The sequence below is a fragment of the Erithacus rubecula genome (genome assembly GCF_903797595.1).
Source record: "Erithacus rubecula genome assembly, chromosome: 4".
Classification (NCBI taxonomy): domain Eukaryota; kingdom Metazoa; phylum Chordata; class Aves; order Passeriformes; family Muscicapidae; genus Erithacus; species Erithacus rubecula.
In genome coordinates, this window is record NC_136686.1 from 3622711 (window position 1) to 3635441 (window position 12731).

Genomic DNA, 12731 nt, shown 5'->3' on the forward strand with positions numbered 1-12731 from the left:
ATACAGAAAAATCACACTGAATTTGCAGAGTAGCATTTAATAAAGTCAGAGCAGGCCATGAAATGCCAGAAGGGGTGCATTCAATTTGGTTCAGAATATCTCAGAATGATGCTGCAAATGTTATTGTTGTCCCCAGGGTTGCAGTCACAAGAGGACTAGGGAGACTCAAGCGTGAAAAGGAATTGGATAGATAAGAGATGTTTAGTTTAAAGTGTTGATGGATGAGAATGAGATGAAACAGACAAAAGGGAATAGATCAGTGAAAATAAATTGGATGGCTGTGATTATCTTTTTCTCATAATGCAAAGACCAAGACATACCTAGTAGTGCTGAGAACCAAGAAGATTGTAACTGAGAAATCTATTAAGGAAAAAAAAAACCCTTCCCTTCTCAGACAAAAATAAACAGTTACATGGTGCTACAGGAGGGACCAGGGGAGAGAGAGGAAAAAGCCAGAAAAAAAAAACCCTGGCATTTAGATGTGTGGGAAGACTATCTCACAACCAAACTTAGGTGAGCGATGTATCTTTATGCAATCCTTGAACAAGGCTTCCCTTGGGGAAGTCCTTCTGTGTTGTCCAGCCTGGGGCATCTTTCTGCAGCTGCTGATGCTGAGTCAAGCTGCAGGTGTGTAGGGAGAGAGACAGTGGCTGGGGCAGAAAAGCAGGTGCTGCCCTGGGGGGCTGCCGTGGGGCGTGGGTCACACCTGGCTTATGCTTTGCCCTTTCTCCCAGGGACTGTGTGGCCCTGTGCTTCCTCAACAGTGGCACCAGCTTTGTGGCTGGCTTTGCCATCTTCTCCATCCTGGGCTTCATGGCAGAGGAGCAGGGTGTGCCCATCGCCGAGGTGGCCGAGTCAGGTGAGTGCAGACCCTGGTGGGATGGGCTGTGGGGGTGCTGCCACTAGAGCCCCCAGTGCCTGGGGGATGCCTGCAGCTGCAGGTTCCCATCCCTTGCTCTCTGTCTCCAAACAGCAGGCAAAAATGAGTACAAGTGAGTACTCATGAGTAAAAATGAGTGCACCCTCATGAAGTACTGAGATGCAATAGCTGTGGTTTGAGCCCAATAACAACTGCCTCTAATGATGAGGGCTGGGGCTAGACAGCTGCTGTCTCTTGTGGGGAGGGTGCTGAGGTGACTGCATGGCATATGCCCAGGCTCGTGCTGTGCTCCCTGGGCTCAGTCTTCCCCTGGCTCCCAGTCCTTGCAGCAGTGCAGCAGCCAGAGGTTGCTGTGCCCCCTTACCTCCCTTCCTGCTTCTCCTTCCCTGGGTTCCATGCAGAGCAGGGTATTACTGCAGTGGCAGGCTGCATGGCCACAAGCTGTGCCTTGGCTGGGGGCAGGTCTGAGCTGTGCTGTGCTGCTGTGCATTGCTCTGAAAGCCCTTCTCCCTGCAGGGCCTGGCCTGGCATTCATCGCCTACCCTCGGGCTGTGGTCATGCTGCCCTTCTCCCCACTCTGGGCCTGCTTCTTCTTCCTGATGGTTGTTTTGCTGGGACTGGACAGCCAGGTAAAGCTGCAGGACAGTGATTCCCCACCAGACAAAGCCACTCCCTCTTCAGGACAGGCTTCAACTTGGCTGAGGGGGAGCCAGTGGGGCTGGGAAGCTGGTCAGGCTGGGCTGACAGAGGTGGGATGTCTGTTTTTTTTGCAGTTTGTCTGCGTGGAGAGTCTTGTGACAGCTCTCGTGGACATGTACCCCACCATCTTCCGCAAGAAGAACCGCCGGGAGACCCTCATCCTGCTGGTCTCCATCCTCTCATATCTGGTTGGCTTGGTGATGCTCACAGAGGTATTTTGGGCTCAGAACCACCTGCATGGTGTTTGACAGGACACAGTGGGACCTGGTGGATGGTGAGGTCTGCCCTGGGACCAAGAGTTTGCTGCTGAGTCCCATCCTGCTGCCCTGGGCCTGCCCTTCTCATGCCATTCACAGTCCTTATCCCCTGTGCCAGTCACAGTTCTGATGCTTCTCCTGCCATGACTGATACCTGGAGCTCTGGACAGCCAATGTTTTGATTATAAAATTGTCTTGACACAGACCAAACCTTTACAGCTGTAGTCTGTTACATAGGAAGGGGAGTGCCCTTGTCCTTCTGTTTCTTCCTGAATGGAGTTACAGGAACACTTGTTATAAAGAAACTTATCAGGTCTGGAGTGCACCCCTTATCAGTTATACTGATATGCTCTATATTATCCTTGTGATTAATTGCCTGGGAGCTAAACTGTTCTCATTTAAAACTTTTAACTCTGCCTAGCAATATACATGTGAGAATTGATGTTCCCTGAATGCTCTTGGCACTTTCTGTTATAATTTGGACACAGCTTTTGGAAAAGCTATCTCTGATATTGTACGTGCAACATCATGCCTGGACTAACCCACAGGCCCATTTTGTAGGCAGCCCTGCATACCTGGGCTGCATGCAGTTATTTCCTTCTGCAAATTGGGATTTTAAAATCAGTTGGATGGATTGTGTATCATAAAGGGGATTTCCATCTTCATTCCCAGCTATAAGAGCTACCTAGGTTTTGTCTTCTAAAACATCCCCATAATCTTTGGCAGTCAGGTGCCATCTGCTGTGCTGTCCTGCACTGAAATGAGGGGTTGCAGAGACTCCTGAGAGCAGCAGGGTGGCTGCATGTCTCTGTCAGGCCTTGGGCACAAGGATATGACTTTTCTGTGGGCTAAAACCCTGTCCCAGAGAGGGAGATGCCTCCAGCTCTGGGAAGGATACTGAGTTTGTTTCCTGCTCTGGCTGTAGCACTTTGCCTGACTCCTCTCTCCTCTCTCTCACCTTGCTGCCCACTTGGGCCTTCCCAGGGTGGGATGTATGTCTTCCAGCTCTTTGATTACTATGCTGCCAGTGGCATGTGCCTGCTCTTTGTGGCCATCTTTGAGACTCTCTGCATCGCCTGGGTCTATGGTGAGTATGAACTGGGGGGCTTCCACAGCTCTGGCCTCTCATGGTCTTGTCTGGTTCATTCTCAAAATGCTGGTTGGCATCTCAACTTGGTAATTGCTTCACAGTGCAAGGCAAAATCTAAACCTTTGCTTTGGTGCCCCTGGACTCAGCTGGCAGGGACTTCCTCACAGGAACACCCCCCTACATGTTCCTATGTGCTTCTGCTTCTGAGACCCTCTTTTCTTGGGGAATTGGTGCTTTCTGAAAAAATCTTTTCTCAACCTGTGTTCAGAGGGCTAGAGATTCAAACATTTTTGAGAGCCCTCTCAGTCTTGACAACCAGCAGGTATGGGTAAAAACCTGGGCTGAGGTCCTAGCCTTGGAGATGCTGAGAGGCTGGCCCTGCTGATCTACTGAGCTGTTCTGGGGGTATAAGAAATTAGTCCAGGACAAAGCTGGCCACACTCCTGAGGAGCTTCCTGACCCAACTGTTGACAACACTGAGGCTATTGCACTTAAAGAGTGGTGAAGCAGGACCCTGGACATGCAGACCCTGCTGCCCTCCTTCCCTGGTGGCAGTGAGGGATCCCATCCTTGCCCTCTTCTGCAGGTGCTGAGCGTTTCTACGATAACATTGAAGACATGATCGGCTACCGGCCGTGGCCCATCATCAAATACTGCTGGCTTTTCATCACCCCTGCAGTCTGCATGGTGAGGACACACAGGAGGAAGATGGGCAGGGCTGGGAGCCTCTGAGATATAGACACCTGCATATGTACAGAGGGATGTGCTTATGTGTAGGGGGCTATGTGGGGGCCTTTTGTAATTTGTGCTTGTAACTTTGGGGGCCAGGTGTGGGGCTCAACAATGGGGAGAGGCTCAGCTGTGACAGAGATGTTTGCTGGTGGGAGAGGTTCCTTGATGCCATGACCAGTGTTGCCCATGGGGGCTGTCCCAGCAAACCCTGTTTAACAGCTCTGTTGGTGCCCTAAGGTGCTCCTTTTTACCATGAGTCTCTGTGCAGATGTGCACTCACCAAGAAGACCTCTCTTTGATCATGATGTTGATTTTCTTTCTCTCTTTTTCTTGGTCTCTTTCACCTTGCCAGGCAACCTTCCTGTTTTCTTTGATCAAATACACCCCATTGACATACAACAAGAAATATGTGTACCCATGGTGGGGAGACACCCTGGGCTGGCTGCTGGCCCTCTCCTCTATGGTGTGCATCCCTCTCTGGATTGTCTACAAACTTTCCACCATCAAAGGCTCCCTCAGAGAGGTGAGGCTGGGGGTCTGGGATCAGGGCATGAGCTGTGCTTCTGTGTTGAACTCCAGCCCTGCAGCAGAATCATTTGTGTGTTGCAGGTTGATTAGCAAGGAGCCCAGAATAAATCACTTAAATGAGAAAATTGCTATAACACACCTGGTTTTTTAAGTTCTGCCTTGCTGGAGGCTGCTTCAAGCTGGCTGCTGCTAGTTTTTCATTTCTTCTGTCTTTTCACAAGTACCAAAAGATCATTAGATGGAGAGGATAAAGATGATCTCCATGCTGCCCTTAACTGAGGCTTGAAAACTTGCTCTGAGAAAGCTCCAGATCCTCTGAGAATTATGATCAGCTGAGTTCACCACAGAGAACTGTGCTGAGGCCATAGAGTAGGAATGGAGGAGAATTTGGGATTCCCATCAGTCTTGGTGCTCTGGCTCTGTCCTGCTTCAGAGTGATGGTTGCCCTGTAATACACTGGAGGAGCAGGGAGCTAGAAAACCAAAAAAAGAAAGCCAATCCTGTGTGCACAGGCTCTGTGCTGATGGAGGGCATGACCTGGAGGTACTTGCTCACCAGCCTTCCTCCAGACTGTTACCTAGCCCTGGCCTGGAGCAAATGGAGGACAGAGCTTTCCTGCATCATCCCTGTGTTAGATGCCTCATGTGCTCAGTGCTTGCCTTGGGACAAGTGGTTGGAAGATGAGCTTATCACCTCAGTTTCTGAAGTACTGAGTGTACTTATTTTGGACATCTCTGGCATTTAGGGACCAGATCTGCAGCTGGGCCTGGCTGGCTGAATGAAACCCAAGACTAGTAGGGGAGGGCTCAGGTCACTTTTTTCCTTGCAGCTGTGGTAAGTCCTGGTCTTTGCCTTTCAGAGGTTCCGCCAACTCACCTGCCCACTTGAGGACTTGCCTTCCAGGCCAGGCACAGAACAGCCTCTTCCCTCCACCAGAGCTGGCCTCCTGATGCTGACAGAGCTCGAGTCTCATTGCTAGGACCAGCATGGCTCTCCCTCCCTCTCCCCAGGATTGTTTCTATACAGTGTTTGCCACCTGTTGGATAACACAAGGATTCCTCACTCTCCAAGAAGAGAGGGATTTCTGGGCTGAGCTCCCTTCTCTGGAAGATTTGAAGGGTTGAGGAAGAGACTGCCATGGAAATGGTCTGTGTGGAGTTAGCAATGCACCTTAAATCTCTCCCTGGAGAGAGCTCTGAAGGGGCACATCATGCACCAGTGTTCCTGAACATCCCCAGGCTTCTGGCGGGCAGAAAGGAAGGACTGACCCTGGAGTAAAGAGTCAGAGTCTCAGACTGTGGCTCCAGTGTGGACTTTGGGAGCTTCTCCATCCATTCCATTAAATCTGTGTTTTTCCTGACTAGATCTGCTCTGTCTCTGTTTTGTCCCACTGGCATTCCTTGCCAACAGCATGTTAGGTGAGATGTGTGTCAGCCGAGCTGTGCTGGGCATTCAGGTCTGGATCTCTGTTGCACAATAATATGGGAAGGTGGCCAGAAGAGAGGAAGTTTTGTTAGGGTAGGAAGGAAAATAGGGAACAGTGGTTCAGAGGCTTCTCTAAGTGGTAGAAGTGGGGTATCCTGGTGAAGTGCAATCCCACCTTCTGCTGGAGCCACTGCCAGCTCTCAGACAGGAGTGTCATCTGTCTGATGAGTCACTGAGCTGTTCTGGGGTCTGAGAGGAGAATGGGAATTTGTGTTTTCTTCTTGCAAGGCATATGGGAAGCTCTCCCGCGCCTCTGCAGGTCTGTGTCTTTTTCCGTGCTGCCTTCCAGGTTCTCTGGAGCATCATTTTGGTTTTCCTGTGAGTGGAAGAAGGGCTGAAAACAGGGAAACTGGAAACAGAACCCACATGTAATGTCAACAAACAGGGCCCCTTGTTTCCAGGCTGTTTGGGTAAAAGAAATAAAACTCCGTGAGTTTGTGTTTTAAGTGCTGTAGCCCCAGCATGCGACGAGGGCAGCCAGAGGACACGTAACCCTGGGAAGCTGGATGGCTCCCAGGAAACCCTGAGGAAGCCGGAGCGTGGACGGAGCTGAGCCAGCAGCCGGAGGCGCTCAGCTTCCTGAAACACACGAGGTGGGCACCGCGCTACGGCGGGCAGAGGAAGACGCGAATTAAAGCGAATTCGAGCGAATTAAAGCGAATTCGAGCGATGTCAAGCGAATTAGCGCAGTCGGCGCTATTGACCACCAGGGGGCGCCAAGCCCTCAGCCTTGGCACCCCTGAGGGGAGCGGGACCCCTGAGGGGAGCCGGGCTGAGGGGGCGCCGGGCTCCGAGAGCACCCGGCTGAGGGACGGCCGGCTCCGAGGGCACGGGGACCCGCCATCCTCCTCCCCTTCATTCCCGGTGCCCTGTGGAGGTTTTCTCTGAGGACATCTTCTTCCCACAAGGAGCGGTGATCTCAGATCGGTGCCCCCGGCTGAGGGGCGTCGGGCCCTGAGGGCGCCGTGAGCCGACCGTCCTCTAAATCCTACAGGGATGTAGCTCTCCAGGCTACACGTTCCCGAATTTGGTTTTCCTGGCCTTAGTTTCCCCTAGTTTAGTATTCTTGGAGCCTGGAAGCCTGAGATGGGACACAGTTCTGTGTGGAAAGGAGTTAAAGAGTTTTGCTCCTGGAGACTGTGAAACTTGGGTGAGCACCAGGTGCTGAGGGGATTTGCTGCTGGGAGCGAGTACCACCAGGAAAAACATCATTAGATGGAGAGGATAAAGATGATTTCCATGCTGCCCTTAACTGAGCCTTCAGAAGTTGCTCTGAGAAAGCTCCAGATCCCCTGAGAATTATGGTCAGCTGAGTTCACCATAGAGAACTGTGCTGAGGCCATAGAGTAGGAATGGAGAATTTGGGATTCCCATCAGTCTTGATGCTCTGGCTCTGTCCTGCTTCAGAGTGATGCATTGCTGGTTGCCCTGTAATACACTGGAGGAGCAGGGAGTAGAAAACCAGCTCCAGATGAGCATCCCATTGCTGCCACAGCTCCTGATTTCAGGGTGAGGTTTCACAAACAGTCCTACATCAAAATCTCAAGTTTCTGCATGCATCCCTCCCTGCCTCTGCAGAACACTGGAGCTCAACTGGTTGCCACAATTTTTATGGTCAGCCTCAAAGCTTCAGAGCTCCAAATTCCCCTGTTACCACTGTGCTTCATGCATGAGCTAAGAGTAGTAAAGAAGTGAGAAGTCCAGGAAAAGCCCCTTTTGGAAGAGATCCACAATGTGATGGAAGATGGAGCCAACCAGCTGCCCTGCCTCTTGGACACGGAACTGACTGGTAATAATTACTTCTCAAAAGGAGAGAACTGAGTTCAATACAGAAGTTTTACCAACAGATATTTTTATTCCTGTAATTTTAACCTTAAACAGAATTATACTTGCATTTTCCTGTAATATCTATAAGAGGTTTGTCCCACTGGGAAGTTATTTTAACCATAATAGAAAACAGTTGTCTGCAGCTATCTCTAAAATCTGGCTGATGTAAAAGTCTGCTTGGCTGCATGTAGGCAAAGTGTGAGTTTGCTGAAAGGCTTTTGACTTGCTTTGTTTCAAAATAGACTGGTGTTCAGTGAATTGGGCATGTGGTTTATTGATCTGGTTATATATGAGCCAGGACATTTCCCAAGCCTGTGTTCTTCTGTGACCCAATTGCTGTAAAGCTTTGGATGAGCAAGGCAGATCAGATAAGCAGGAGAACCAAAGGTTTTGCTGAATACTCTTAAATAAGTGTCTGATTTCTGACATGATATGAATCAAGTATATTCTTTCTCATTGAAAAGGTTGATGGACCAAATCTGAAATTAATTTATTTGAAGTTTCTAGACATGATATTTTTTTCACAACATTTTTAAGGCCCCATGCTTAAAAAGAATTTTTGGTGAAATTCAGAGTGTGGCAATTTCAGCTTACAGTGATTGTTTATGATTTGGAATATGGCAAAAAGGATTTTCAGTGCATTCAAGATCAGCATTGCAGTCTGTGGAATTTGCACTACACTTTTGCCAGCTGGGGAGATGCTGATCTACCTTTAGACAAGAGGTGTGTGGTTATTGCATATTTCCCTCCTTTAGAATCCAAAACCTACAAATTAGCACAAGAATTCAACCCACTACTTACTAGATAGCAGGCATGAGATTAAAGAGCCTTTTTTTTTTTCATGGGTTGTTTTGTGGTGGTGATCATGTTTTTTTGGTTTTGTTTGTTTGGCTTTGATTTGGGTTTTTTGTTTGGTTGGTTTTGTGGGGGTTTTTATTTTGTTTCATTTTTTGTTTGGTTTGGGTTTTTGTTGTTGTTTTTGTTTTGGTTTGGTTTTCTTTTTTTTCAAATGAGAAGTTCACCTAAAAATAAAGAAGTCCCTGAGATTCTGCCCCAGGTCATTGTTGCTTGGACCTGTCCATCCATCTATTCATGAAAACCTGGCTCTACTTTTCCCTTTTTCTGTCAGTGGTGCCTGGGGACAAAATTCACCTTTCCTTGTCCATGGATGGAGATGCTCACACAGGGCAGGGGAGAGACTTCAGATCTCAGGGACAGACCCATGGATGAGGATGCATCTACTGTCATGGAGAGCATCCCAAATCCTGGGATGTTTGAGATTTCTTTTTCCTACAAGGCAGTTTTCCATGGCTAGTGCAGAATGATTTATTGTGAGTTGTGTTGCACATTTTGGTGACAAGAAAAGTGGATGTGATGGATGCCATGGTGCATAAATGGAGAGAACAGAGTAAGATGAAGATGTTAACTCGTGGGATATATAATCCTGTGGAGCAGAGCTCCCCAAATAATCTGGTGTGTCCTGTGGGTGGGTGCAAATGAGCATATCCCACAGAGCAGGGCATTTGGCTGAGCCCTTGTGTGCTAACATGGTTAGCTGCCTGCCAGAGGGGATCTGCATGGAGCAGATAAGGGAAGTATGTGTGGGGGAGCACAGAGGCACACTGGAGAAGCTGTTACTTCCAAGGAGTTACCAGTGGTTTTTTTTATCCCTGTCTCCATCTGACCTGCCCAGAGTTGCAACACCTTGGTGCAGCAGCTGCAGGCTGTGTCTCCATCTGACCTTGCCTTTGTGTCCCTGTGCCTGTGCATCGGAGGTGTTTGCTGTCACATGTCCCACAACACCAGGCTCAGCTGCCCTGAGGGAACAGGGAGGGAAAGCAGGAGCAAACAGGCACATCCCCATGTGTCCTCTGCCTGCCTTTGTTCTGTGATCCTCTTGGTCTCTGATGTGCAACTCAGAGAGGCAGATGTCTCCCCAGCACTGCCAGTCCTCCCTCCTGACCACCTTTTTTGCTGACACTGGGTTCCTACACCATTTTTCCATACCAGGGATGCTGTGAAACAGGGGATGTCTCACCCTGCCTGTACTTTCACAGATAAAGGCTCCTGGCAGCCTGCTCCTCCCTGGGATCCAGCACAGGAGCGGTGCTGTGGCTGCTGGAGCCCATCAGGGTTCTGTAGGGCCTCATTAGCTCTTGTTGCTTTGGTTATGTTCACTTGTGATTAGTTACAGTGAAACTGTTGTCAGAAGTCACAGGCTTACTCAAGCAGAAATTAGCCATAAACATGAAAAATAAATTATACCAATGCCTAGGGGAAAATCCCCTGCAAACATAGTGTTCAGTCAGCAGGGCATGTTCTGAACCAAAGAAGCAGCAGTGTTGTGCCCACGGGGCAATCAGCACTTCTCCTATTCTGTTAGCAAAAGTGTTAAAAGATGGGATTACTCTGGACAAACGAGGGCAGGGATGGTTTCTCTTGCAGGTGGCTCAGCAAGGGGGCAGCCAGGGCTGCAGGCTGCACTGTGTCTAACAACTGTCCCAGAGACTGCCTCTGCAGCCTCTGATGTTTGTAAAGAGCAGTTTGGATTCATCCATAGGGTGTCATGCTGACAGACCTCTCCCAGAATCTGGGCTAGGGGGAGATTGGACTAATTTTGGCTCGAAGCCTTGCGTGTTGCTGGCTCAGGGGCCCAGGAGTCACTGCTGACAGGGAGCATGGCCCTGGCGTGGGCTGAGCTTGGCAGCCTCCTCCTCTGGGCTGGCTCTTCAGCAGGCATGTCTGAGCTGCCTGAAAGGGTGGGGACACTCAGATGGTGGGAAAAGCCAGCATGTGTTCTGAGAAAGGAAATGGTAAAAGGAGAGGCAAGAGGGCACTGCCAGCTGGCAGGTGGTGAGCAGGATAGGGAGGAGGACACCTTGAGGAGGTGTGGGGCAGATCTGAGGTTTGGGGCAAAGGCTGAGTTCTGGTCCCCAGCTGCCCAGAGCCTTGCAGGTTGAAGAAATCTGGTCCTTTCAAAGAGAATTTTCAGAGCCCACATCGTGGGGTGACCTGCAGTCAGATTGTCACTTCCTTCAGCAGCCCTGTCCCACCCACACAGCTGCTCAGCCCAGAGTGCCTGCTCAGGGATAACTCTGCCAGTGAAACTGGCAACTGGTGGTCAGGGAGTGCATCACCCCTTTCCTTGCTCCCTCCTGGGAGGGGACTGAGCACAGTCTGTAACCCACCAGCTGAGCTGCTCAGAACATGATTTTTGTTTTTCAGTCTAGGTCATCACACCAGTGAAATGCCTCACATGGAAGCTGGAGTGATGAGATAAATGTGCCTCTGCCCATACCATGATTTTAAAACCCTGTGAATAGTTGCCTGGTGGCAAACTCTGAAGCCTGAGTGTAACTTCTGGTACTTTCCAGGCTAGCAAACAGAAATAGGCTTTTTTTTTTCCTTCCTGGAGAATGATTTTCACACATAGCTGGATAAAGTTTTCATTTAGGTTGACTTTCTTCTTGTTTTACCTTAATGTCACAGGTCATTTCCCATCTACATCTTTGCAAAACCCCTGCGATGTTCCTGTGAAACACTTCAGTATGGATAAATCAAGTTTTTTAGGTCAGCTCTGCTTACCTAGGCTTATCTCAATCCCCTTTTCATATCTGGATAACCTCTATTGCACCTTTTCCTCAGTTGTGCTGGGTCATGCCAATCCTCTGTGACAGGACAGGCAGTGACACTGTGTTTCCCACTGAGGGACTGAGAAATGCTCCTCTGGTGAGTCCACACACAGCTGAGCATGTGTTGGATATGTCCCATATTCCCTCCTTCATGACACTCTGCTTTGACCACATGGGTGCAAAGTTAGGAATTTGGCAGGCACATTAGCAGACAAAGCAAAAGATAAGAGTGACAGCATTAAACACAGCCATTAGAAAAAGAGAAAAGCTGAGCTAAAGTATCTTGAGAAAAATGGTGTAACTGGAATGTCTGGTACTGGTGTTGGTCATGGGAAACTCTGGAAAAGTTTCATCGGGGCTGAGATGGATACAAAGAAAGCTGCCAGGACAGAACCACAGAGGGATTGCTCACTTCTAGTGAGCACCCAGCTGCTATAAAGACTCCAGCAGTGCCTCTCCTTGCTGACAGAGATCTGTCCCATGAGCTGTGTTTGTGTTCTCAGCATATGGCACAGGCATGGAGAGGGCTGCATGACTCCAGAGCAAATGTTCTCCACCCATGTTCTTCACCTTTTGTTCCACCTGCCTGATGGTGTTGGTGAGACTTGAGTTTGGCCACAGAAGGTTTCATGTAATGCTCTGTGGAGATTCCTTCAGCATGTTTGTGGGATGACATTGAGGGATGCCCCTACCCCACTAAAGTGGTGGAGCTCTAGAACAGCAGGAATATGTGGCAGCCAGCCTGGGTCCTGCTGTGGGGTCTGCAAGGGGAGAGTTCCTGCCCTGCAGAAATCAAGAGGACATGGAGTTACTCCCTGACTACTGCAGTTGATATTTACAAATTCTGGGCCTTTACCCTGCTGCCTGTGGCTGCTTTCTCATCTTGCTTTCTTGTCAGGGCCACAGTTCAAGGTCTGGAGAGGGGCATGCTCTAAGGGAATAGGGGAGAAAGTTCTGCCCTGATGCACCTCCCTTCCCTACGTCCCACCACCCACACATGAGCTGGGTGATAATTTGATGGGGGAAGGGGTGGGACAGGAGGAGGAGAGAGCGTAGTCTCTGCCTTAACTCTTGCTGTATCTCTTTGGCACTCAGTGGATTCCCTGCCTGGACTCCAGTAGGACGGGAGGGGCTTGCCTGGGGGAGGCCTGCACTGGGTTCAGGTGAGTTGGGTGTTTGCATGTTGAACAGATCTGGCTGGATGTGTCACCCTGGCAGTGCCAGTGACTTCTGTCCTCCCACTGCCAGCTGCTGCACGCCAGCTGCTTGCTGTGCTCTGGAGAGAAGGCCAGCAAATCTGCAAGGGAAAAAAATCTTCCCAACATTAAAACACAAGAGCAAGATGGAAAATAAGGAGCAAATAATTGGATCAACTCAGAAGAGATTTTTCTTTTAGTGGTTCCTTTTGGAAGAGCAAAGGACAGCCTGAGATGCTGCACAGGGAGTGCCAAGAAGCTGAGAGCAGAGATGCCTGAAGGATGGGTAATTGATACTGAAGGTTGTGGCAGCAGAGAGAAAGGGAGAGAGTGATAGATAAGTACTCAGACAGCAGAAAGATTGAGAAGAGAGACAACAGTGAGCAAGACAGGGATAGGGATGAA

At 49.6% G+C, this 12731-nt stretch overlaps 2 protein-coding genes across 7 annotated transcripts in view; both read left to right on the forward strand.

Moving 5' to 3' along the window:
• The window catches only part of LOC306800909 (sodium- and chloride-dependent GABA transporter 2), a 37708-nt gene extending 32157 nt beyond the window's left edge, over nt 1-5551 (forward strand). For all 5 annotated transcript variants that reach the window (XM_079303387.1, XM_079303391.1, XM_079303388.1 and 2 more), the window contains 7 exons: nt 735-859; nt 1397-1509; nt 1654-1791; nt 2821-2923; nt 3513-3613; nt 4011-4181; nt 5046-5551. In XM_079303387.1, coding sequence (XP_079159513.1) covers nt 735-859; nt 1397-1509; nt 1654-1791; nt 2821-2923; nt 3513-3613; nt 4011-4181; nt 5046-5165 — 871 coding nt within the window. In that variant the 3' untranslated portion in view covers nt 5166-5551. The remainder of the gene's footprint in view (nt 1-734; nt 860-1396; nt 1510-1653; nt 1792-2820; nt 2924-3512; nt 3614-4010; nt 4182-5045) is intronic.
• Nucleotides 5552-6243: 692 nt separating this feature from the next.
• Nucleotides 6244-12731, forward strand: part of LOC306800910 (sodium- and chloride-dependent betaine transporter-like) — a 39087-nt gene continuing 32599 nt past the window's right edge. The window contains exon 1 of one of the 2 annotated variants that reach the window (XM_079303393.1): nt 6244-6264. The gene's annotated coding sequence lies outside the window, so the exon portion shown is untranslated. Of the gene's footprint in view, nt 6265-12139; nt 12294-12731 lie in introns of those variants that run through there. The other variant, XM_079303392.1, reaches the window with a different exon arrangement.